We start from the raw sequence: 24,339 nt of genomic DNA on the forward strand, positions 1-24,339 counted from the left end.
TACTGCACTTTATCACAAGTGAATATAAAGTAACATAAAAAGAATAAGTGGTATAATGTAACACCTTGCTACTCAAAGTGTGATCTGTGGGCTGGCAGTATTGGCATCTTCTCAGGAGCTTGTTACAAATACAGCATCTCAGGCCCTACCCCAGACCTGCTGTATAAAAACCTGCATTTTTTAACAAGACCCCTGCCCCCCAGTGATCTGTGTGCACATTAAACTTCAAGAGGCACTAGTGATGCTAGACTGACTATAAGCCCGGGGTTAGAAGACACAGCAGACATGGTCATTAGGTTGTTTGCTTACCCAGCATCCACTTCCTTTCTTCCTCCTCCTTATAGAGCCCTACATTCTCTGAGCAACCACATGCCAGGAGGCTGACTTCATCCACATCCCACACAGTCCCACTCTCCTGGCCAGTGACTTGTTATGGGTGAGTGTGTTGCCTAGGTCTGGCCAAAGAAACTAAGGGAAGTTCTGCTGAAGAGGTTCTGGGGACACCTGAGAAGAAATGACCTCTCTTGCCTTTGGAAGTTTCCATGCAGGCATCTTGGGACTATGTGGGCAGCTAGCCTGGTCCTAGATAACACAGAGTCACTGACTGACAAAATCCTGGGTCCACTTCACTAGTGAATTTCTGCTTACGTGAGATTAGAAATGTAATTATTTGACTGTTTGAGTCAGGGTTTCTACTACTTGTAGCCCAGAGTTTCTCAGTCTTGACACTATGAACATCGGGGCAGGATAATTCTTTGGGGGGTGGGGTAGGCTTTTCTGCGCATTGTGGCATGTTTAGCAACAACCCTGGCCTCGACCCATCAGATGCCATTGCATTTTCCTCTCCCTCAGTTGTGACATCCAAAAGTGTCTCCAGACACATTGTCAAATGTGGGAGGGGTCAATTTTCCCCCAGTTGGGAACCACTGTTGCAGACAAAGGCATCCTAATGAATGTGAGGACCTTTTATTCAGTTGGTCCTTAGGAAGGTAAAAATTGCTGCCCATGCTCCAGAGTGTTTCCAAGATCAAAGTGAGATCCGGTGTGTGAGAAAAGCAAACACACACAAGGTGTTGCTAATCATTACCTGTCTGTAATGATGCTGGTGCACTGATAACGATGTTGTAGTTTCCATTTATTCTTGTACTAGGCAGAGATGTTTAACCTAACAGATGGCCAACGTGGATAGTGAATGGAATTTTCCCTCAGCAGAGTTGGGGAGCCTTGCCAGCATGCTCAGCCTTTTCCTCTTGCTTACAAATCCCCATCTCTTACCAACCCGCTGTGAGCTAGGCCACCAATCCTGATTCATCATCCATGAGGTGATGGGTGCTGCAGAGTTCACCTGTTAACATACTTTCACAGACTAGGAGACATCTTCATATTTAGCCGCTGAAGAGAGAGATGAATGCCCTTCGTATAATAATATATTCGCAGCTCACACATCCATGTATTTGAGACCTACAGAGTCAAGGGACCCTGGACAACCTCTCTTGCCTTATGTTTTCCTTCTTAGAATCAGCCAACACTTTGAGACCATTTTTTTTAGGATCCCCTGACTCCTAAAATCACTTCCTTTTAGTTTGCTTTCATCTGAAGTCTCACAAAACATCTGGGGGCAGGAAGGCTGACAGAGGCAGCCGGACTTTACAAAAAGGTCTGGACGAGAATTGGGAATGTGAGGACAGGCAAAGGGACCAGTGCTGTTGAAAGGGAGGCACTTGAAAGCAATGGATGCATCGGTCACTTATGTCATTGAGTGCTTATCACTGAGGCACAGTACTGGTGCTGAGCTGTGGCTGGGGAGGGGAGCAAAGGCCATTAGAGGCAGATGCAGCCCTTAAATCCTCACAATCTATTGGGGGAATATGCGGTATGCTAGGTTGCTCTCCTAACCTCGTTCTGTATCTTAGTATAGGGTGACTACTTCCAGTGACATGGCAAGTACCTGGATTTTGTGCCCCATCCCCACCCCTACAGTCTATATGCTTTACAGGTCATGTACTCACTTTTGAACCAGAGGTAGGGCATTCATATCAGGCCATAGATAACGTTATAGGGCCTGGCCTGTGATGATTTGAACTAGAGAAGGCATTTGTTGGTGGCTTCTAGGAAAATAAATGTTTTCCTTTGGGGGTTGGGGCATGGCTTGTAAAAGCCATGCCACACTCTGCTGCAGCCCTGTTATTTCCACAAGGATTTTGGATTGAGCAGGTATACAAGTATAAAGGAAGACTGAGTGGAGAGAGTTGCAGGGAAATGAAGCTGGAGCTTTGATCAAACCACACGTGATCCACCTCTGGATTTTTGGGTGACATATGCTTATAAAACTTCCTGTATAAGTCAGTTTGAACTAGATTTTCTATTGCTTGCATCATAAATGAAGGGGATGTGACCATGAGGAAACCATAAATGTGGATTGGCTGAGAAGTGATGTTTCACGCGAGAACAAGGATATCTTTACTTAAACTAGAAAGATGGTGATCCTGGTTTAGCAAAATGGCTGGGTGCAGTGGGTCTGTTGCACCCTGCAAAAGCAGGCCTTCTGGTATGGAGATATGGCATTTGGAGATCTGATGGGAAATATTCAGGGTGTCAGCTACCTCTGGCAGTCTTCATTAACGTCCTAGAAAACTCATATTTAGGGGGAATATGGGCCATTTGAGGGTGGAGAGGGATGAGAATACATCCCTAAGAGAGGGCCTTTCTGCCTATGGCCTGCAATCTAAAGTGACTGGACATTGATGAGCAAGTCCTGTTGGGTAGGAAAAGCTGATTTAAGTGGGGGAGACTCCATGTCAGGGAGTAAGACAGGGGGTATATGGGAAATCTCTGTACTTTCTGCTCAATTTGGCTGTGACTCTAAACCTACAAGTCTAAAATATAAAGTCTATTTTGAAAAAAAGAAAGGACAGCTGATTTATCTTGCTAAAGTTAGAACACAGGCAACAAATCAGGTTACTTAGCAAGAGAAAAGACTGGGGCTCCGAAAAAACATTGCCCTAGTTCCCAGGTCTCTCCTGAGCATCTTGTCTTAAGGATATCAAGCTTGAAAAAGGGGACAATTGACTTATTGTGAAGATGCAGCTAAGGGGCAAGGAGAAAATTTGGGGTTCATCCCCAATTCAGAGATGAAGGAAGTTGCCACTAATCTGAGGATCAGGGCAGTGGGCAAGGACGAAGACCAGTTGCCAGCTCAGGGATTCTGACCTGAGATAATCTCCAGCTCAAACTACCAGCACATGGACTTGAATAGAAGAAACCCATTAAATTCTTAGTGGAACTGAATTGCTAAAGAAAGTGGCCAACTATGGCCTGAGATTGCCCATCCTTCAGGGCAATCCCTAAACTTGAAATGGGGTGCTAAAACAGTGACTCTCCTTGGAAGGCATCAACCACATGCCCACTCAGATGTTAACAAGGCAGTGGCCAGAGCAGATATATCCAAACCCAGAACTGAGGACTGCCATCTTGCCTGACCAAGGGACTTGCTTTACCACCAGGGCAAAAAATCCTTAATTGCTACAATATTGTATGTACTGTTGACCAAAGACAACAGAAGGTGTTTCCTATTCTCCCGTTCTCCAAATGGAAAATTCCCCTTCTGGAAGTGCTTCTTGCAGATAATCTGTTTTTTCCCCCTGGCATTGATGGCTATGTTGATGGTGATGAACCTCAGAATTTAATTCATAGGTTACTATTCCATGAGTAGCTACTTCCAGACATGATGGAGAGAATGATGGATCTTCCAGAAAATGTGAACTTGAACCTGAATCCTGTAACTGGATGAATCATAGGGCTTCATCACCCTTTGGGAGCGGGGGTGAGTCTATTTTAGCCAAGTGTGCATATTTCTGATGATTATGTCAGGGAAGGAGAGTGCATGGATGTTGATTCACCAAAAGGGTGGACCATGGTGGAATGTTATGGTTACTGCTCTAATGCCCATCTCATCTTCTCTGGATAATAATCCTGATTTTGTTCAAGTAAAACTATGCTTGAACTCACAGTTTGCATGGCTAACTCCACTCCCAAGTCTAGGATTAGGGCATAAGGCTGACACTGGTGACCCCGTGCAGACCACTGAGACTGCATGAGGCGCTGCTTGGAATTCCTCAGAGGCACATTCGCTATTTCATTTTTTTGGGGGGGATTCAATTGTTGGGGAATATAAGTGCTGAAATAGCCATTTCACTACCATGAAGGGAACCAACCAAGACTAAAGCCAATCCAAGGAAGGAAAGTTGAAAGAATCAGAGAAATGGAGCTGTGACTTGATTGCACATACCCATCCTTACTTACCCTTGGGCTTTTGAGTTATATTGTGTCTTCTTTAATATTTGATACAGTTTATGAGTTTTCTGTTACTTGCAACCAAACAGCCAACTATTATAGAGTATAGAAAGCACTAAAATAAAAGTATGAAAAAAGTGTTGGGTGGTTAAGAACGAAGGTGGGGTAATTATCTAAGAGAAGTATTACTTCTTTAAGCATTTAGGGTGGGAAGAGTTGGAAAGAACAATTGCATTTCTTAGCATAAAGCACATCCTTTTTGTGTGGTTTTATTGAACTCATCTGTAGCCATGATTACACGTCTCTTAGTCCATCCAGGTGGGAATGCATGTGTAAAGGCCTTCAGTGCTGGCATTACACTTGGCATCTAAAAGGCCCCAATAAATGTTGGAAGGTGAAAGGAAACCTGCCATCTGTCGCTCATAGTCTGTCAGGAGGCCGAGAGAGTTCCCCTATGTCCATTCACACCGTGAGCCGCCAACCGCCTCCTAACTGTTTTCCTCCCCACTGCTATTGCAGAAGATGGATCACATGTCACCCAGGCTAAGAGCCTTCCTCTCTGAACCCATCGGAGAAAAGGATGTTGTCTGGGTAGACGGGGTCAGCCATGAACTTGCAATGAATTTGGTCACCAAAGGTTTCAACAAGGTAATTCCTTTGTTTTTATTTCTCCAACTTGTCTTCCCACCTCTCTTCTCCTAGTCCTGCCAGATGGCCGCCATTGCCACATGTCCCTGCAAGTGGCCATCAGAGAGCAAAGCTGCCATACTTGGCAGGAAGCCACATCCTTCAGTGCTACTGACTCTACATGCTTGGGCAGCCTCAAGGGCCAGTGACAATGGGCAAATTGAATTGCTTCAGCTCAGAGCAGCTGGGTCAGGCATGATTCACTTGGTGTTCAAACACCCAGGGGTTAACAGAAGTGAGCCAGCTTCACAAGTCTGGGGCTGAGCTGTCAAGATGGATGATTTGGGTGCACTGCCCACGCCCATGAAGAGACCTTCAGGGTCTCACTTGCTCCATCACCAGGGCACCAGACTGGAGATAGCAAGTGGAATAACAGCAGCCTGGGGTCTACACTAGAGTAGGAGGATTTGAGATGTTCTAAGATGTCGCTGGCAGCCCAAGAATGGCCTCAAAGGTATCTAATGGAATCTAAACATTTTTTTTCTATGTAATTGTTTTTTTATGTGCTATTATAAGGCTGCTTAGAACTTTAGGAGAGAATGGGAGATGGTCCCAAAGAGCACCCAAAGAAAGTGAGCACATGCAGAGGTGGGTGGGAATTCACACAGAGCTTCGCACACTCCATTGAGAGAAGCACCAGCAACAGAACTATTGCGGCTCACTCTTCAGTTTTCAACATCAGGCTACACCACCAGGCAGGAAGATGTTGCAGAAACACCCAAAGAGGCTGGGAACTGGTGTGTGCACCAGCACAGTGCACGGCTGTTTCCAGGGGGCATCTAAACTACTGGACCTGTGGTTTTCTGGTTGACACACTGCTTTGCACCAGATGTTAAATATTCTGAATATCACCCCAAGCTACCAACCAATTTAATATCCAATAGGTGGTATTGTCAGGAAGTTGGAGCTCCATGATTGAGGTACATTTGTTTCTTTCCTCTTGGATGAAGGAGATTGAACCACTCCCGAACACATAATAAAGTAGGCAAGTCTGACTAGGGGAAACATTTTAAATTCAAAATTCTTGTCTAACAGAAATGATTATCCCTTTTGCTTTTCAATTGTGGTGTAACATACTTACATTGATATGACAGGTACAGTTCAGTGAATTTTGACAGATATTTATACACCAATGGATCCACTACCTGGATCCAGTGATCACACCTCCAGATTCCAGATGGTTCTTTCGTTTCTTTTCCAGATCAAAGCCTTCCTTCATTTCCAGAAATACCCAGTATTCTGGCTTCTACTGCCACTGTTTTAATGTATCCATAATTGTGAGATTCTGTTATTATTTAGCCATACTAATTTAAAAAATATTTTATTTACTTACAGTAAATTTTACCTTTTTTAGTACACAGTTCTACAAGTTTTGACAGATGCATGCACTATGTAGCCATTACCACAATCAAGACATAAAACAGTTCTGTCACCCCATAATGTCTCCCCATGACCCTCATATTCTCCACTCTCAGTCCCTGGCAACCACTGATTTGTTTTCTGTCTCTATAGTTTTGCGTTTTCCAGCTTAACTGTGTTTTTAATGATGATAGCAGGTGGGGTGACAGGCATGTTTAAGACAAAAGAATGAATGACAGAAATTTTCAGGCATTTGAGAACTTGCTACACAGTCAGGGCTGTACTCATGACAGCTTTCTTGGCCTTGTCTCATGGGTGCTGGCTCTTTCTGCACCCTTTCTGAAGACCCGCTGGGACACAGACCATGTAGTTGCCCTCAGCCCTACTTGTCTGGGCTCATCACTTGGCTACCAGCACTCTCCCAAAATACCCGGACACTGAACCCCCAGACTCCCTGCTATGAATTCACCCAAATCTCTTCAGGAGCCCAAAAGTCAACATTGGACTGCATTCTCTCTGTGATTTCATGCCTCCCCTCCCATGGGACAGTCAACTTTGGTCTGAGGATCTAGCTCTCTACTATCCAACATGGTAGCCACTGGCTACTGGTACTAGTAAGCATCTGTCTGAATTGAGATGTGCTAAAATTATAAAATACACACTGCAATTTTAAAGATTTAATACAAAAAAATTCAAAGTATCTCACCAATAATTTTTTAATTGATTGCATGTTGAAATGATAATATTTTAGAAATATAAAACTATCATTAGAATATAAAACTATCATTAGAACTAATTTCACCTGTTTCTCCCTTTTGCTGTGGCTACTAAAAAAAAATAAAAATTACATACGCATCTGGCTCACATTAGATTTCTACTGGACAGTGTTGGTCTAGATTTAATGATGGAGGGGCTGCAATGGAAAAAGGAATTACCAAGAAGGGAAAATACATCATTCACAAGATGCTCAAGGCTTTCCACAGCCTAGCTCTAGCTCCGTCTTATATGCTTCTGTCCTCACCCCCCACACCCATACCCATACTCGAGCCAGACTGTCCCTGAGCCACAAACACATATGGGACCTCCCTTGTGCCGACCTGAGGCCCCTCTCGAAATGGACTCTTTCCCTTCAAGGTCCACCTCTCAGCCTACCTCCTCTGGGAACTAAGCCTTCCTTCTGCCCACCCATCCCAGCTTAACAAGCTCCTGTTTCTGAAGACTGAGTATTCAGTGCGACCCCTTGCTGTGACATCCATACTGTTGACTATTTTTTCCACACGTGGCCTGAGAACCACACTCATGATAGAGGCACAGTTTGCCTTTGGTGTGCTTCCACCCTTCTCTGAGGCAGAGAATGGTTCTGTGTTCTTTGTACTCCTCCTCTCCCTATGAAAACCCTGCCCAGGGATAAGTGATTTTCCAGGCACTCAGTAAATTCAGAGTTATCAAGCAGTGCCCCCTGGGGAAGATGCATTAGTCTGGGGATAATCCTGGAGTTATTCCAACAGGTGGAAGTAAGTTTAATATCCTAGAGAATCTGATATTTCTGAGCTTTGGACCAAGGAGGGCGAGAGCAGCTTTCTGTTCTCCAGGATTAGGGGCTGGCTTTCTGGAGCCAGCAGAGAAACTGAGCAGGCTTCCAGCATGGCCATGATAGGAGAGGATGAAGCAGGATAATTTTCCCTCCCTGCCACTGGGAGATAGCAGAGTGAGACCAGGAAGAAAGTGGAGAAAGGAGCATCAGGTTGCAACTTGGCTCTGGAGGCTGCAAGATGAGGCCCTGCTTCCTGTAGCATTCCTGGAAAGTTTGTCACTGGCCCTGAGTGCCATGCATTCCCTGGCTTCCTGAATTCAAAGCCTGGTGGTGACATGGAGGCTCTGATCACCAGACCATCGGATACCAGCAGCAATGCCTGTAAAATGGCAGAAGACTCCATAGATGCCAGGCCAGACTGTGGATGGATGAGATGTGCAAGAATGGGGCTGAGGAAAATAGGAGTCTTAACCTTCCAATTCTTAGTGACTATCTGGAGAATGGAATGGGGTACATGTGAGGATCAGCTCAATTAAAATGTTCCAGGAGTCTGGATCCCATCAAAGGTACTCAGAAGTGCCAGGTATTAGTATCATCCTCATCATCATCATCCTCCTCATCATCAATGTTCTCTCTCCTTGGACAAAACGCTAGTGTTTCTTAATCCTGTTATATTCACCTCTGCACCTTCCACACCTACTACAGGAGTTGGCTCAATTCAATAAATGTTAATTGTTGTTTTTTTAAGATAGCCACTATCTTTTTTTTCTCTATTTTTTTAAACATTTTTTTTTTTAACTTTCCAATTACAGTTGATATACAATATTATATTAGGTTCAGGTGTATAACTTAGTGATTAGACATTTGTATAACTTACAAGGTGATCATCCCGGTAAATCTAGTACCCATCTGACATCATACATAGTTATTACCATATTATTGACTATATTCCTTATGCTATACTTTACATCTCCATGACTATTTTGTAACTACCAATTTGTGCTTCTTAATCCTTTCCCCTTTTTCACCCATAACCCCAAAACTCCTGTCTGGCAACCACCAAAATGTTCTCTATATCTCTGATTTTGTTTCTGTTTTGTTTGCTTATTTTGTTCTTTAGATTCCACATATATGTGAAATCATATGGCATTTGACTTTCACTGTCTGACTTACTCCACTCAGCATAACACCCTCTAGGTTCATCCATGTTGTTGTAGGTGGAAAGATTTCATTCTTTTTTATGGCTGAGTGATATTCCGTTGTTTGAGTATCTGTGTACCACCTGTATTTTTTTATCCATTCATCCACTGATGGGCACCCAAGTTGCCTCCATTTCTTGGCTATTGTAAATAATGCTGCAATGAACATATGGCTGTACACATCCACTTGAAACAGTGTTTTGAGTTTCTTTGGATAAATACCCAGAAGTGGGATTACTAGGTCCTTCTTTGTCTCTTGTTATAGACTTTGTTTTAAAGCCTATTTTAAATGGTATAAGTATTGCTATTCCAGGTTTCTGTTTGTTTGCTTTTTGTTTCCATTTTCAGGAAATACCTTTTTCTATCCCTTTGCTTTCAGTCTGTGTGTTTTTTATTTGAAGTGAATTTCTTGTAGGCAGCATATATAAGGGTCTTGTTTTCTTATCTATTCAGCCATCCTATGTCTTCTGATTTGGAGAATTTAATCCATTTACATTTAAAGTGATTGTCGATAGATATGTAGTTATACCATTTTACTATTCATATTTTAATTTTTTTTTCCTTCTTCTTAAAGAAGTCCCTTTAAGATTCCTTGTAATACTGGTTTGGTGGTGATGAATTCCATTAGCTTTTTCTTGTGTGGGATGCTCTTTATCTGTCCTTCAGTTCTAAATGAGAGCTTTGCTGGGTAGAGTAATCTTAGTCGTAGGTCCTGCTTTTCATCACTTTGAATATTTCCTGCCAATCACCCTGGCTTGCAAAGTTTCTATTGAGAAATCAGCCGACAGTCTTATGGGAGCTCCCTTGTAGGTAACTAATTGCTTTTCTCTTGCTGATTTTAAGAATCTCTTTGTCTTTAACCTTTGGCATTTTAATTATGATATGTCTTGGTGTTGGCCTCTTTGATTTCATCTTGTTTGGGACTCTCTGCACTGCCTGGGCTTGCATGTCTATTTCCTTCACTAGGTTAGGGAAATTTTCCATCATTATTATTTCAAATAGGTTTTCAATTCCTTGCTCTCTCTTCTCCTCCTGGTACTCCTCTGATGTAAATGTTGGTATGCTTGATGTTGTCCCAGAGGCCTCTTAAACTATTCTCATTATTTTTTTGATTATTTTTCTTTCTGCTATTCTGATTGGGTGTTTTCTGCTACCTTATCTTCCAAATTACTGACTTGATCCTGTGCTTCATCTAATCTACTGTTGATTCCCTCTAATGTATTCTTTATTAAGTGATTGTATTCTTCATTTCTGACTGGTTCTTTTTTATGTTTTCTATCTCCATTTTGATGTTTTCTATCTCTGTTGAAGTTCTCATTGATATCATTGAGCATCTTTATAACTGATGTTTTAAACTCTGTATACCTAGTAGATTGCTTGTCTCCATTTTGTTTCATTCTTTTTCTGGAGTTTTGTTCTGTTCTTTTATTTGGGACATGTTTCGTTGTCTCCACATTTTGGCTATTTTCCTGTGTTTGTTTGTATGTATTAGGTAGGGCTGCTATGTCTCCCTGTCTTAGTAGAGTGGCCTATGTAGTAGCTGTCCTGTGGGACCCAGTGGCACAGTCTCTCTGGTCACCTGAGCTGGGTGCTGCAGGTGTGTCCCTTGTGTGTGTTGTGTGTGCCCTCCTGTTGTAGTTGAGCCTTGGTTGCTGTTTTTACATTACTGGGAGGGATTGACCCTTGAGCTGATTGGTTGTGAGAACTGGCCATGACTACAGTGGAGGAGCTGTGGTGCAGAGGCTGACCTTACAGAGCAGGATTCACTTTAGCAGGTCTCTGGTACCTGCCTAGTGTGCCCTTTGGGTATATTGTCCATAGAGGCAGCCAGGTGGTGCTCCAGCTTGGTCCAAAGTTGGACACTGGGTGTGCTCACCCTAGGGCCTCCTGGAAGGGACCCCACTACAGGCCAAGTTCAGCTGCAGCCTGTGCTCTGCCTGGGGCCACCTGGAATGAGTCACACAGCAATCCACAGATGGCCACCACCCATGCTGGACTTGGAGGTGCCTGGGAGAGGCTAAGTTATGAACCAAGGCCAGCTGCTGCTACTGCCAGGCTTGGGGCTACTTAGCAAGAGGTATGCAGCACACCATAGCCAGATGCTACTTGTTTGGGGTTTGTGAAATTTTGAGAGATTTTAGAAAAGTCCACAGCATGAGCCAATACAGGTCATTTGTATGGAAAAACCACTGGAAGTGGCTTAAATGGGCCCACAAGTTAGGAGGGTGGGGGGCAGAGTCTTAGGGAATCACCAGGGCAGGGTGAACAGTATTAGCCAGGTTGATGGAGACTCAGACATGCTGGCTGCCTGTGTCTGCATGCTGGGAGGGGGGATAGCTCAACAAAGGAACAATGGCCTCTGTCAGCACTTCTCTCTGGGAGGAAGCTGCCCCTTCAGGCTTGCCCTGAAGCTAGACAATTCAGTACTTCCCCATATGTCCTGGGTGCCTTTTGAACTGCTGTTCCAGCACTGGAGCTCAGAGTAAGTGAGTTCATCAGCAAGTATGTTTATGTGTGGTCCCTTTAAGAGGAGCACCTCGAAGTGCAGCTGCTCTTTATCTCACTCACCTACAATCTCCACTGGTTTTCACAGCCAGAAGTTGTGGGGACTTTTCTTCTTGACACTGGAACCCTGAGCTGGGGAGCCTGGTGTGGTTCTGGGGTCCCTCGCTCCTCAGGGGTATCTCTGCAACTGAGATACACCTCCTGATTTTTAACTGCCACGTATGGCTGTGGGACCAGCCTGTTCAATGTCTCCACCCCTCCTGTCCATCTCCACATGGCTTCTTCTGATATCTTTAAGTATAGAACTTCTGTTCAGCTAGACTTCAGAAGATTCTCAGTGATGGTTGTTCTGTAGTTTAGTTGTAATTTTGATGTGGCTGTGAGATGATGCAAGCACAGCGTTTGCCTATTCCCCAACCTTGACTGGAAATAAATGTTAATTTTTTTAAAACACTCAATTAAAAGGCATCTCAGTAAAACCCTGAAAATTTGAGGATACTTATAAAGTAAAATGAGATCATTCTAAGTAATTATACTGCTTTTTTAAGATGATTAAGACAGCAGTTTAAAATGACCATGAAATCCTGGCCTTTTCTCTTTTCAACAACTGGATAATGACTCAAAATAAAAAATCCCAAACTCCAATGCTTGGTACATTTTATGACTAGGATTCAGCTTTCATTTAATTTCTTTTTTAAAAAATATGTTCCTTTGGTCAAGATAAAGATTGCTTTGTTTTATGAAACTGAAAGTAAACAGACACCTGTGGGTTTTCCTGGTGGTGGCCCAGAACTCAAGGTGTGGACACTGGTTGTCATTTATTCCAGGCTGGAGAGCCCCCAAACTACCCCCAAGAGATGGGCATTTAATGTGACCTTAAATCTCTAGGCTTTACTGTTTGGTGGCTTCCCCAATTTGTGTTCACATGATCTTGGATGTCCCTCTCTCCATGTGGTCCTTGCTCCTCTTCAATAAGCCTGTGATTAAAATGGTAAAAAAAAAAAAAGAAATGAAACATTGTGGGGATGAGTAGTTAGAATACTAAAAATGCTGTAGACTAGGAGTCATGGAATCTTTATTTTACATGAGTTTTTCATTCACAGAGACTCTTCAAAAAGTAAAGATGGGCAAGGCTTTGCATTTTATAACTTCTGCTCTTCCCACCAGGCTATGTATTGCAGGACAAAAAAAGAAAGAAAGAAAGAAAGAGTTTGCACTATTCTAATGCTCTCACATTGAATGCAGTTAATTCAATTTGCAGGATAGGTCAAGGCATACTATGTACCTTCAGAAGATGCAGAAACTGAGGCCTGGGTTCCGCAGGTTCTCAGTTCAGGTTAAGTGAGTTGCCTGAGATCATAGTTGGTTTGCAAAAGCAAATCAATGAATGCTAAGATGCCCTTCATCTGCCAGTTATATGTAGTGGGTCTAAATCAAGGAAGATTTTGTCCCCAAGGGGACATTTGGCAATATCTGGAGATTTTTCATAAGGATCACCATTTGGGGGCAGGGAAGTGTACTACTGGCATCTAGTGGGTAGAAGCCAAGGATGCTGCTAAACTTCCTACTATGCACAAGATGACCACTCCGCCAACACATAATTAGCCAACAGTGCCAAGGGTTAAAAAATATTTGCTAGAACAATTGAGAAAGTGGTAGGGTGGGGAGCGTGTGTGTGTGTGTGTGTGTGTGTGTGTGTGTGTGTTAAAGAAAGAAATAATAGATCCAAGGCCTAAAGGAAGCATGAGTTATGCTAGGCTCTTGTTACTCAAAATGTTATCCCTGGATGAGCATCAGCCAGGAGTGTGTTAGAAATGCAGGCTCTCAGGCCTCACCCCAGATTTACTAAGTCAGAACCTGCCTTTTTACAAGATGCCAGGTAACTCATGTGCTCATTAAAGTTGAGAAAGACAGCCTCTGGTTTATCTTAGACTGGACAGCCCCTTATCCCACCCTGAGGGATGGATATTTAAATTGGCCTTACATCTATCTCACCAAGGGGCTATCCCCAAATCCTCATTGCCCTTTCAGGGTTTCTGGAATTGCCAGTCTACCACAACTACCTGACCTGTGCCCCCTCCTTTGATTTTCAAGTGAGTCCTCATGTTGGGGGAGGAAATGCATATCTGAGCCAATTTATTATAACTTTTCCCATTTTCCTCTCTGCCTCATCCCCTCCCCACAGGCCTACATCCTGTTGGGACAATTCCTCCTGATGCACAAGAATGAAGCTGAGTTTCAGAAGTGGCTCATTTGTTGTTGTGGCGCCACGGAGTGTGAGGCCCAGGAGAGTTCTAACTGCCTGAAGGAGTGGTGCTCCTGCTTCCTATAAACACATCTTCTTGCTCTGCCTCCTGGGTAAATGACACGTTCTGTACCAAGACCCAGGCTTGAAGTCGTTATTTTTTATTTTAACTTGAATGATACATGCTTATTATAAAAAGTAGTTCAAAAATATAAAAAAGGATAAACACAAGAAAAAATGATCCCAAAGTTCACCACCCAGAAACAGTGATCATTCCCCTTACATGAATATCATGCCAAACATCTCATTATAAATTTTATAAAAGAATGGACAATTTTATTTAAAAATGGGAATTAAATTTTAAGTCAGTGTATTATTTATCTATTGCTACATAGCAAAGGAACCCCAAATGTAGCAGCTTCAACAATAATTTTATCTTACTTAGTTTCTGAGGTTCAAGAATTAGCTGACAAAAGTTGATTTCTCTCTCATGCCTACATATGCAGTATATGTCATCAGTGAGTACTGTTCATTGTACTCACTCTGAGGCTTAAGTTGATGGAAATTCCCTCTTAATGTGCTTTTCCATGAGTACCACACAGTAGGAAGGAATTGTGGTGAATTACACACTGTCTTTCAAAGCCTCTGCTCAGAGTGATACCCTGCACTTATGTTTTCAAATTTCATTGGCCAGAGCAAGTCACATAGTCATACCTAACTCCAAAGGGGCTAGGATTTTTCTGAAGTCAGAAAAAGTGGAAATATTTGGTGACAGCACTAATCAATTAAGTTTACCAACTAAGTTCATTATTTTTTTCCTTAAATGCCTCACAACTGTTATATTTCCTAAATTCATAATATGACTGGGATATTTCTATTGGGGTCTGCATAACTCTTTCTAGCTTTGCCTCTTTAGCTCTCCCCAAAAAGAGGCCAAAGAGAAGAATTCCAGGTAGCCAACTTGTTGGTCCAAATATTTGAATAGCTCCATTTCCTAAGAGCTCAGGTTCTGACCATCCAGAGCCTTTCCCCTGCTCCCTCCTGCACAGATTAATTCAGTGCATTCATTCTCCACTGAAATAGTTATGATGTTTAGAAGTCACTCATTTTCTAAGACAGGAGCTGGCTGGCTCTACAAAAAGGAGAGCGGGAAATAGCTTTGTCCCTTACTCTATTTCTACACACCTGTTTCCAAAAATCTTCACCCATAGACACTAGGAATGTTTCACTTCAGCTGTTTATTCCTTAGTATCAAATTTTGTCCTCCTCATAGGTAAAATTATTGACTTTAATTTTTCATTTCTCCTTGTATTCCCCACCTTTGTCATGGGATTTTGCAGTCCCTGCCACTAGAGGCAGAGTAACTCTCAGCCCCTTGATGTAGACTTGGCCAGTGGTACAAACCTGAAATGACAACGTGCCAGCCTGAGCCTCACAGCACATTTCCCCTTGCTCTCGTGTGCCTCTGCCAACACCAAGAGAAGAACTACCCCTTGAATAACTGCTGTCCCTGAAGCCTGGGCCCCAGAATGGGCCCAGGTGGAGTTGACCTTACCCCCACCTGCAGTGAGGACCCCAGGTTAGCCAGACCTACAGATTGATACAAAGCTGCTCTACTGAGCCCAGCCAGGATCAGCCAACCCTCAGCCTACTCAGATATGTGAGTGAGAATAAAGGATTGCTGTTCAAAGCCACTAATGTTTGGGACAGTTCTCTATGCAGCAATATCTAACTGATACATTTCTTCTAGTCTAAAATGTCCTTACCCTGCCACCAGGTATCACATCAAAGTCCAACAAAACCTGGCCTGATGGAGTAGCAGGCCAGGGTGGGAGAGAGACATTGTCTCTGGAGCCAGCCAGCATGGGTGTGAATTCCAGCTCGGCCAATGTCGAGTATCCTAGGTGAGCTACTTAACCTCTCTGAGCCTCAGTTTCCTCATCTGTAAAGTGAGGGCAGGAAGGTAATTACTTTGCCCTGCAGGGTGAATCAACTGAAATTATATATATTATGTATGTGGTACACAGCAGGAACACTATCTTTGTTCTCAAGCTCTCCTCAAACCTGGCCTCCTGCATGTTTGGACATCATGTGGCACTCAGGAGAGAATTCACAGCTATAAGTTAGAAGGGAGCCCAGCTATCAGCTTATCCAATCTAGTCCAATTCTGTTCCCACATATAAGTATTGGACACTGTACAACTGGTAGGGACTGCAGATTCTTTAATGGGTGGGTAGCAAAGGACAACTGATGAAAATAAGATTATTTCAGATTTTGACTGGGATCTTGTAGGGTCACATTAGCCCACAGAGCCTCAAAAGCATTCTCAAGGACACTCGGGAAGAGCAGGCTTGCATGTGTATCCTTAGTCCCATCAAAGGCCCACTTTCTATTCGGCAGGACAGTTGTTTCAATGATTTTGGAAAGGGTTGATGCCTGATAATATTAACAAATTGTCATGGATTTGACCAGCATCTTAAACAGCAGCTGAACCATCTGCAAGGAAAAGGGCCCACACATTGACTGACTGTTGGCTCGATATCTGTAGTCTGGAAATATCTATGAATCAATAAATGTCTTCGATTAGTATTTATGGAGTGTCTAAAGTTCTAAGCATGTTTAGGTTCTCTGGAAAAAGCAAAAGAAATAAGGATGAGTTTCTCTAGTGTTGAGGAGCTTACAACTTAATAAGAGGCATTTGGGAAAAGGAAGGGCAAAATAGCCAAAGTGTTAGGAGGTATATCTTAGTTTGAGCCACCCGGAAGCAGAACCTGAGACGTGGTCTGATGCAAAGTGTGTATACAGGAGTGCTCCCAGGAAATGCCCATAAGGGAGGGAGGAGTGTGACAGGGAGGGAAAGAAGCCAATTAAAGCTGTGCCATCACTACTGGAGCTCAGCCCTACCTCCTACACTGTGGGAGTCAGTGTAGACAGACATTTAGTTACTCCATCCTAGGATATCTAAACACCACTCTTACCAGTCATTTATTGAGTGCCGCTCCCACAGGAGGTTACTCCCTCAGCCATTGAGCCTGCCACGTGGGGAAATCAAGCCTCACTGAGAAAGCAGTCAGGCAAAGAAATGCAGGCACTGGCAGCTGGAAGTCAGGCTAGCCACATGCACTGAAGTGGTAAGGGATGAGCAGGGAACCCACAGCTTCTGCCACAAAGTGGGTTTTGGAATAGGACAGGCTTGGCTTTGAAAACAGAATCCACCCCTTACCACCACTTCTAAGACCTTTAGAAAGTCATCCTCTTGGCCCAGCTGCCCATCTGTAAAATGATGATGATAATAGTATCTACTCAAGCGTTAGGAAGATTAAAATTCCTGGCACCTGCTAAGAGCTTCATGCATGGATAGCTCTAAAACCCTTGGTATTAAAATGTGCAGCACTGATTGTGTATTGCTATTTAAAGAAAGGAGAGGTGGGCATGGGTGAGAGTGGTCAGGGAACACTCCTAGGAAGAGGTGATATTTCAGCTTGGTGTTAAATGGGGAGGTCAAGGTTGAATAAGCCAAGGATGGAGAAGAGGAAGGGGAAGAAGAAGGGGGCCAGGGGAGAGGGAGAGAAGGACCTGTGAGGTGAAAGACAAACCCAGTTGGTCCAGAGAGAGTGAGTTGTGAGAACCTGTAGGAACAGGTAAAGGGTGGGACTGGAGTCTGTAGGGTAAAGTCTTCCTCCCATTTCCCCCAGACGGAAGCTGAGTATGAGCTGGTAGCTGGCCCCATTTGAGAAGCCAGCCACTGCAGGGTCTCTGTCCTGAGGAATGTTAGCAGTCTCTAGCAGTCAGTGGGGACCGGGACCCTGTGGGGGCAGAGCCCCAGAAAGTAGTTTCCAGGCTCTCGGCCTCACATAGACAGGCGCTGGCTCAGGTAGTAAATGGCCATCAACTGTGATTGCATGGCCATCAGCTGTGGCTAGTTGGCCGTCAGCTGTAACCAGTGAGCCATTGGCCACTAATATAACTGCTGTGGCTACGCTAGCAGAGAAGAGGAGGAAGAATGGGGGCTAGCAAGAAGATGGCGGCTGGCTGGCAAGCGTGGATGGCGGTTTGCGGACAGTGTGGATCCAGCCTCCAGTGAGAGTATAGTGCTGCCAGAGAGAATATAGTGGTATGACTCCCCTACCTATGGCTCCGTGGGTGTTCCTTTTTGGCCTCACCATGTCCTGCGTTCCTGTGTGGGGAGCGGGACCAGAGACCCCACAGGGTCCCCTGCATAACAGACCCCATCTGTGCTGATAACCTAGAATAGGGCAGCCTTGCCCCCCACACCTGAGAAAGACCCTGTAGTAATTGATTCTAAAAACACCCACAATCCTTCACTCCTCCTTGCATCCAAAGCCTTCACATGACTTTGCAGCTCTCCTACCAAGAGGTGGAGTCTACCTCCCTTCCTATTGAATCTGGACTAACCTGGTGACTTGCTTTGGCCAAAAGTATATGGCAGATGTGACACCGTGAGCCTAGGCTTCTGATTGCTCTCCTTTAGCCTGTGACCACCTCAGAACAAGCTGGGCTAGCTCACGGGAGGATGAGAGACACGTGGCCCCATTATCCCTATTGCCTTAGCCAACAGCCAGCCAACCTCCAGACATGTGAGTGAGGCCTTCCTGGACCAGCCAACCTGTCAGTTGACGTCAGATCTGTGAGTGAGTCCAGCTAAGATCTCCATAACTGGCCCAAACCAGAAAAACCACCCAACTGACCCAGAAACTCACATAAATAAATCTTATTATTTTAAGCTACTATATTTGGGGAGTAATTTGTTGTGTGGCTATAGCTAACTCTTAGAAGTCCCATGTGAGGCCTCAGAGTGTGGAGTATCTATCTCCAAGTGTAAAATGGGAACCTCCTACTTATTTTTTGGAAAGCATCTGAGTGATATTTTCCTATATGGTGACAGTGAGAGGGATCACTATGGCTCATACACAAAAGCCAAGCAACTGCGGTGGGTGTCAAGTGGGGAGAACAATGGAAGCAAAGCTTGACTCAGAGTGGAAGAATGTAGGACAAAACTAGGACAAACGCAGAGGGAAAGACAAGAGCTATCAATTGTGTGACCAGTTGTAGGTACCCTGGATGATATTCCTGGAAGCCTCTGAAAGAAAGCTGACTTATGCAGATAAACCTTTTAGCAAGTGTTTCTGGAAATATATAATCTTTAAATGTTTGCTGAAATATAAGCAGTTGATTCAGCACATACTACCGCAAGCACTTCAGCATTCCCCAAATCCTCCCAGGGGTGAAGGGGGGTATTTTCTCTGTCTTACAGGTGGGAAAACCGAGGACCAAAGAAGTTAAGTAACATGGCCACAATGATTGGGCAAGCCGTTTCAATCCAGCTCTGCCTAACATTAAAGCTGTACCTAATGCCTACAGAGCCATCCTCATTGGACATGGTGGAGGCTATATTTGGTGATTTAGAGGTGCTCTCAGGGTCTCAAAGGCTGCACCCGCAAGGGACAGACAGGCATCAGAAGGGATGAGCAAGAGCCATTCGAATGGTCATAGAGAGATGACCGTGATGTGTTAAGAAGGAAAGCAGGTTATTTAAAAAGAACTATTCAAATATTTACTGAGTGCCTACTATGTGCCAGGTGCAGTGCTAGATGTAGCAGAGAAGAGAGCAGACAAAACTATCTTCCCTCAAAACCTGGCATTTTAATGGGAAAAGGCACAAAAACAAAAGTTAATGAAATAGTATATATTAATTTGGATGATAAAAAATTGCCTTTTAGAAGGGTCAAAGTGGTTGAATGTAGACAATTTTATATGGTTCAACCTTATATGTTAGTTTAAGGATGAGTGTTGTGAAAAAAAATAAACAAGGAAAGGAGGTCAAGAGAGGTGGGGAGATGGGAAATTTTAAATAAGGTAGCCAGAGAGGCCTCCCTACAGGGGCAAAGTAAAGTCCTGAAAGAGACGAGGCTGAGAGATGGGAGAAGGCTGGGAAAGACCATTGCAAGCCGAGACAACAGCCAGTGCTAAGGTCCTGAGGTAGGGTGTGCCTGATGAGTTCAGCAGTGGAGTGAGCAAGAAAGAGAGCTGCAGGAAATGAGGCCCAAGACAAAAGGGTGGGGGTCAAGTTGGGTAGGGCCTTGTGGGTCATCAACAGTACTTTGGCTTTTACTCAGATGGAGATGGAAATCAATTGGAAAACCATGTGATTAGATATGCATTTAAGAAGGATCACTCTACTGTGTTTAGAAGAGTGTCGAGAGGAAGGGTGAGAACAGGGAGACTAGTTAGTAGTCTATGCAGTAATCCAGGTGAGAGACAAGAGTCGGACCAGGATCTATTTTGAAGGTAGAGCCACTAGGAGTGAGCGTGGATGGAATATCCTGAGCCCACAGCATTCTCGTATTTAGAAGACACAGGGATAAGGGGGAGCTATGGTAACTGGGATGAAGAAGCTGGAGGAGAGGGGGGCAACTGTGTCAAATGCTGCTGATAGGGCAGCTGAGGTGAGGACTGGGAATTGGGGGAAAGAGGGAAACTCTGGTGATGCAGGAGAGAGGGAAGAATTGCTGGCCTGTTTCCTTGAGTAGGTGATGGGTGAGATCCAGACCACCGGAGGTAGGACTGGCCTTAGCTAGGAGCACACACACCTCACCCATAGGGCAGGAAGAGCAGGGTACCCTGACTAGGGAAGTGGGCTGTCATGGTCGTGGGAGATTCTGGAATTTCTCTTTGGAAGGCCTCTGTTTTCTCAGTGCAATAAGAAACAAGCTGTGAGTGAGAATGGAAAGTAGAGTTAGTTGTCTGGGACAGTGGAAGAGTAGCTGGACTTTATAGAGAGAAAGATTCATTTGTATAAACAATATAGATGATACATTAAATAGGCAAATAGATAGATAGATAGATAGATAGATAGATAGATAGATAGATAGATAGAGATGATAGATAGATATCATACAGATATCTATCCTAGAATAGATCCTAGCTATCATAGAAAAAATTATATGCATAGAAAAAAGTCTGGCAAGAGAGACATTGAACTGTCAATAGTGGTTATACTTGGAGGGTGGGATCCCTTTCGCTTTCCACTTTATATGGTAGTCCATCATTTGAAGTTTTTAGTAGTATTACTTTTGTAACTCAAGAAAAAAAAATGATGTTTGCATTTGGGAACACAAAGAATTAGAGCTCTAGAAACAGGTGGACTGAAGCCCTGAGGACAGCCATTCTGGGAGGCCAACACCCCGTCCTTGCCTGGATTCTCCCACATGGCAGGTCTCACATCATGCAGAGGGAAAGATCCTTTGAGAATTCTCTGGCTTGGAGACTTTAGGCCTGCTTTCTCATTACCTCCACTCTCCTGTTCTCCCCTTACTTTCTGAAGGCCCAATTCACCTTGGAGAAATGGAAGAGTGTAGTTGTCTTTATAGACCCATTCTTGCCCATTTCTACCAGATTCTTCATAGCTGTTCATTAGGTTCCTCCCCCCATCATCAAATATCTGGTTTATTTTCAGGAGAAACCTTATTGAGCAAACTATGTTATATTATTGCTTGACTTAATCCAGTTATTGGATCTTCTTGGACCAAACTGAAGGGCCACTGTGGCCGGAACACTGGGCAGAGATTTAGAAGACCTAGATAATGCCTCTAAGGGGTCTGGGACCATGGACAGATCACTTGACTTGTCTGTGAAATGAGGAAAATACCTGATTCTCATTCTCCCACCTTTGTTTTGAAGATAACTGAAAAACAGACAGAAAGGCACTTTAAATAAAAACAAAATTTTTAAAAAGGAGGTGGGGTGCGGTACCCTATAGCAATGTATTGTGTAGTTATTGCATTATTTTATCTTAGACAGCAGCTATAGATGGCTAATGGCCCAGCAGTTTCTCAGATCACGTTGTCAGTACTGGCTAGGATGCGACAACAACAAAAACCCAAGAACTCAGTGGCTTAAAAGAACAAAGTTTCATATCTCTCTCACATCACCGGCCCATCTCAAGTTTGCTAGGGATGGGCTGTGTTGGCCTCACTCTAGGCCCCAGTCTGACAGCTTCCATCTTGAATGTTTGAAGGGTACTTCAGCATAAAGAGAGCCCTAGGAGTGTCTCACACTGGCAATTACATGCTATGGCTCACAAGTAACATGTCGCTTTCACTAACAAATTATTGGCCAGAACTAGTCATACAGTCCCACCCAACTCCAAGGGGACCAAGCAGTGCTGTCTACTGGAAAGGGGGAGAAAAGAAAATTGGGGCAAATATCACAAATCACATGGGAGTCCCTCTCAGGACAGGGTTGAGGCTCACAGACAATCCCTGAGAAGACTCCATCCCATACCCTACTTGCCCCTTTATCTTTTTGCAAATTTGCCACCATCACTGAAACATAGGAGAATACATAGGAGAAAATTAATAACTCCCCCGAAAAAACCTACCATCTAATATTTTATTGTATTCCTTTCCAGCTTTATTGAAATATATTTCACACATCATAAAAGACACCCTTTTAAAGTGTACAATTCAGTGGTTTTTAGTCTATACACAGAGCAGTGCAACTATCACCGCTATTTAATTTTCGAATATTTTCATCACCCTAAAAAGAAACCCCGTTAGCAGTCACTCCCCACACCCCCAGCCCAGCCCATGGCAACCACTAATTTACTTTCTGTCTCTATGGATTTACCTATTCTGGACATTTCATATAAATGGAATCATAAAATATGTAGTCTTTTGTGACTGCTTCCTTTCACTGAGCATAATGTGCTCAAGGCTCATTCATATTATAGCAAGCACATGTATACATTTAAAACAAAACAAATCGAGATTCTATCAAACATTAGTTACCCTGTTTCCTTTATTTATATGTTTTAAACATTTCCCCCTCATTATTAAATCATTGAAAAATAGTTTTCATGGTTATATAACAATTCATCAAATTTATGTGCAATAATGTGTCGAATTGTGCTCCTAGTTTTGGACTTTTAGGTGATTGCCAATTTATTTTTAACCATTGTAAACAAAGTTTCTATGAGCAGCTCTATACATGTTTTAGGGAATGAATGAATGAATGAGGCCTTAGATATAAATCTTCACAACATTTCCCATTCTTCCTTTAAGGAAGCTGCCTAGAAATGGATTTAACTGGGGGGTCGGGGGGGAACAGGGACATTTTTAAGTCTTTTGATTCTTACTGCAACTGCTTTTTTAGAAAGGTTGACCCAAACTGCTAAATGTGGCTTTGAATTAGTCCAATTATATCTCACTCAATAAAACCAAGTTCTTTATAGTGGCCCCAAGGGCCATAAAGCCCCGCGTCTCTCTCCCTCACTGGCTCTCTCCCTCTAGCCATGCTGGCCTCCTTGCTGGTCTTTAAACTCACCACACCCGCTTGTTGGCAGGGACATCAGTGTCCTTTGCACTTTCTCAGCGAGGCCCTCCCATTAAAAATGTCACCCCAATAAACATTAATTTTTTTAAAAAGTCACCCCCCGTATTCCCTAGCTCCTCTCCAAGCTTCATTTTTATTTTTCTCCATAGCACTTATCACCTTCTAATATGCTGAATAATTTGCTTATTTTGTTTACTATTTCAACCTACTAAAATTAACCATTAAAGCCTGTTCCAGTGCCTGGTCTATATAGGCACTCAATAAATAAGTGTTGACTTGAGTTGACAGCTAGCTCTGAGAGCTCTCCTTATAAACTTGGGGGCCCACTCTGACCTTCCCTCTGGACAACAGCAGCAGGCTCTGGTCTTCCAAAAAGTCCTTGTCATCTGTTCTTTCTTGACTCAGCTTTGGAACAAACTGGACAGGCAGCACTGTTTGTTCTGCCTTGTAGTGAAACCTGGAAGAGGTTGCCCCTGACAGATCATACCGCTTGTGACTGGGCAGTACAGTACAAAGGTTTGTTTCTGGAAGGAGTGCAAACCTTCCCAGGGCCCACACAGAGCGGTGACCCACCCGCTTCCTGTCCTTGAGCTGCCCATGGGGCCCTTTGACCTCACCAGTTCCTTCAGGGAGCAGGACCACATGCCCAAACATGGGCAGAGCCCACCCGTCTCCTGCAGGGCAGGCAGTTTCCTGCACAGGCTGTGTGCAGCACAGGACGGGGCAGGAGAGGAAGAACCCACGGGAAGCCGGGAAGCTAGGAAATCCCTTCTCTGGCCTCTGCTGGCAACGCAGCAGGGAGTCCCTCAGGAGCCTCCCATTGTGGGACATTTCCGGCCAAGCTCTTGGGGTTTCCAGTGCAGACAGAGAATCAACATTCCCAAACCCATACAGCAATGATTGCAAAGGGTCCATAAGCCAATGGATAAATAATGTCTGATAATTAATGGTTTTAGGGTTGGGTCCTCAGCAAAGGAAGCAAATTCAGAACGAGTCCCAACCCCAGAGCCTTTACTAAGTCACTTCCACCAGCAAGGAGACCCACCTTGAGGGCCAAGGACTTTCGTTCCTGATTCACCCCATAAGTTCATTGCCCACTCGGGCCCCCAGGGACCCAACCACTGTGGAGGCCTACCAATCCTGGCTCAGAACATTTCTGGAAT

The 24,339-nt window shown here is 43.9% G+C and overlaps 1 protein-coding gene across 1 annotated transcript; it reads left to right on the forward strand.

Moving 5' to 3' along the window:
- The first annotated feature begins 4,815 nt into the window (after positions 1 to 4,815).
- On the forward strand, positions 4,816 to 13,909 carry BANF2 (BANF family member 2). Its single transcript, XM_019710709.2, has 2 exons — positions 4,816 to 4,941; positions 13,763 to 13,909. The coding sequence occupies exons 1-2, from the start codon at positions 4,816 to 4,818 to the stop codon at positions 13,907 to 13,909; spliced, it is 273 nt and encodes a 90-aa protein (XP_019566268.1).
- Positions 13,910 to 24,339: the final 10,430 nt, after the last annotated feature.

This window comes from Rhinolophus sinicus, linkage group LG13, assembly GCF_036562045.2.
Source record: "Rhinolophus sinicus isolate RSC01 linkage group LG13, ASM3656204v1, whole genome shotgun sequence".
Taxonomy (NCBI): Eukaryota; Metazoa; Chordata; class Mammalia; order Chiroptera; family Rhinolophidae; genus Rhinolophus; species Rhinolophus sinicus.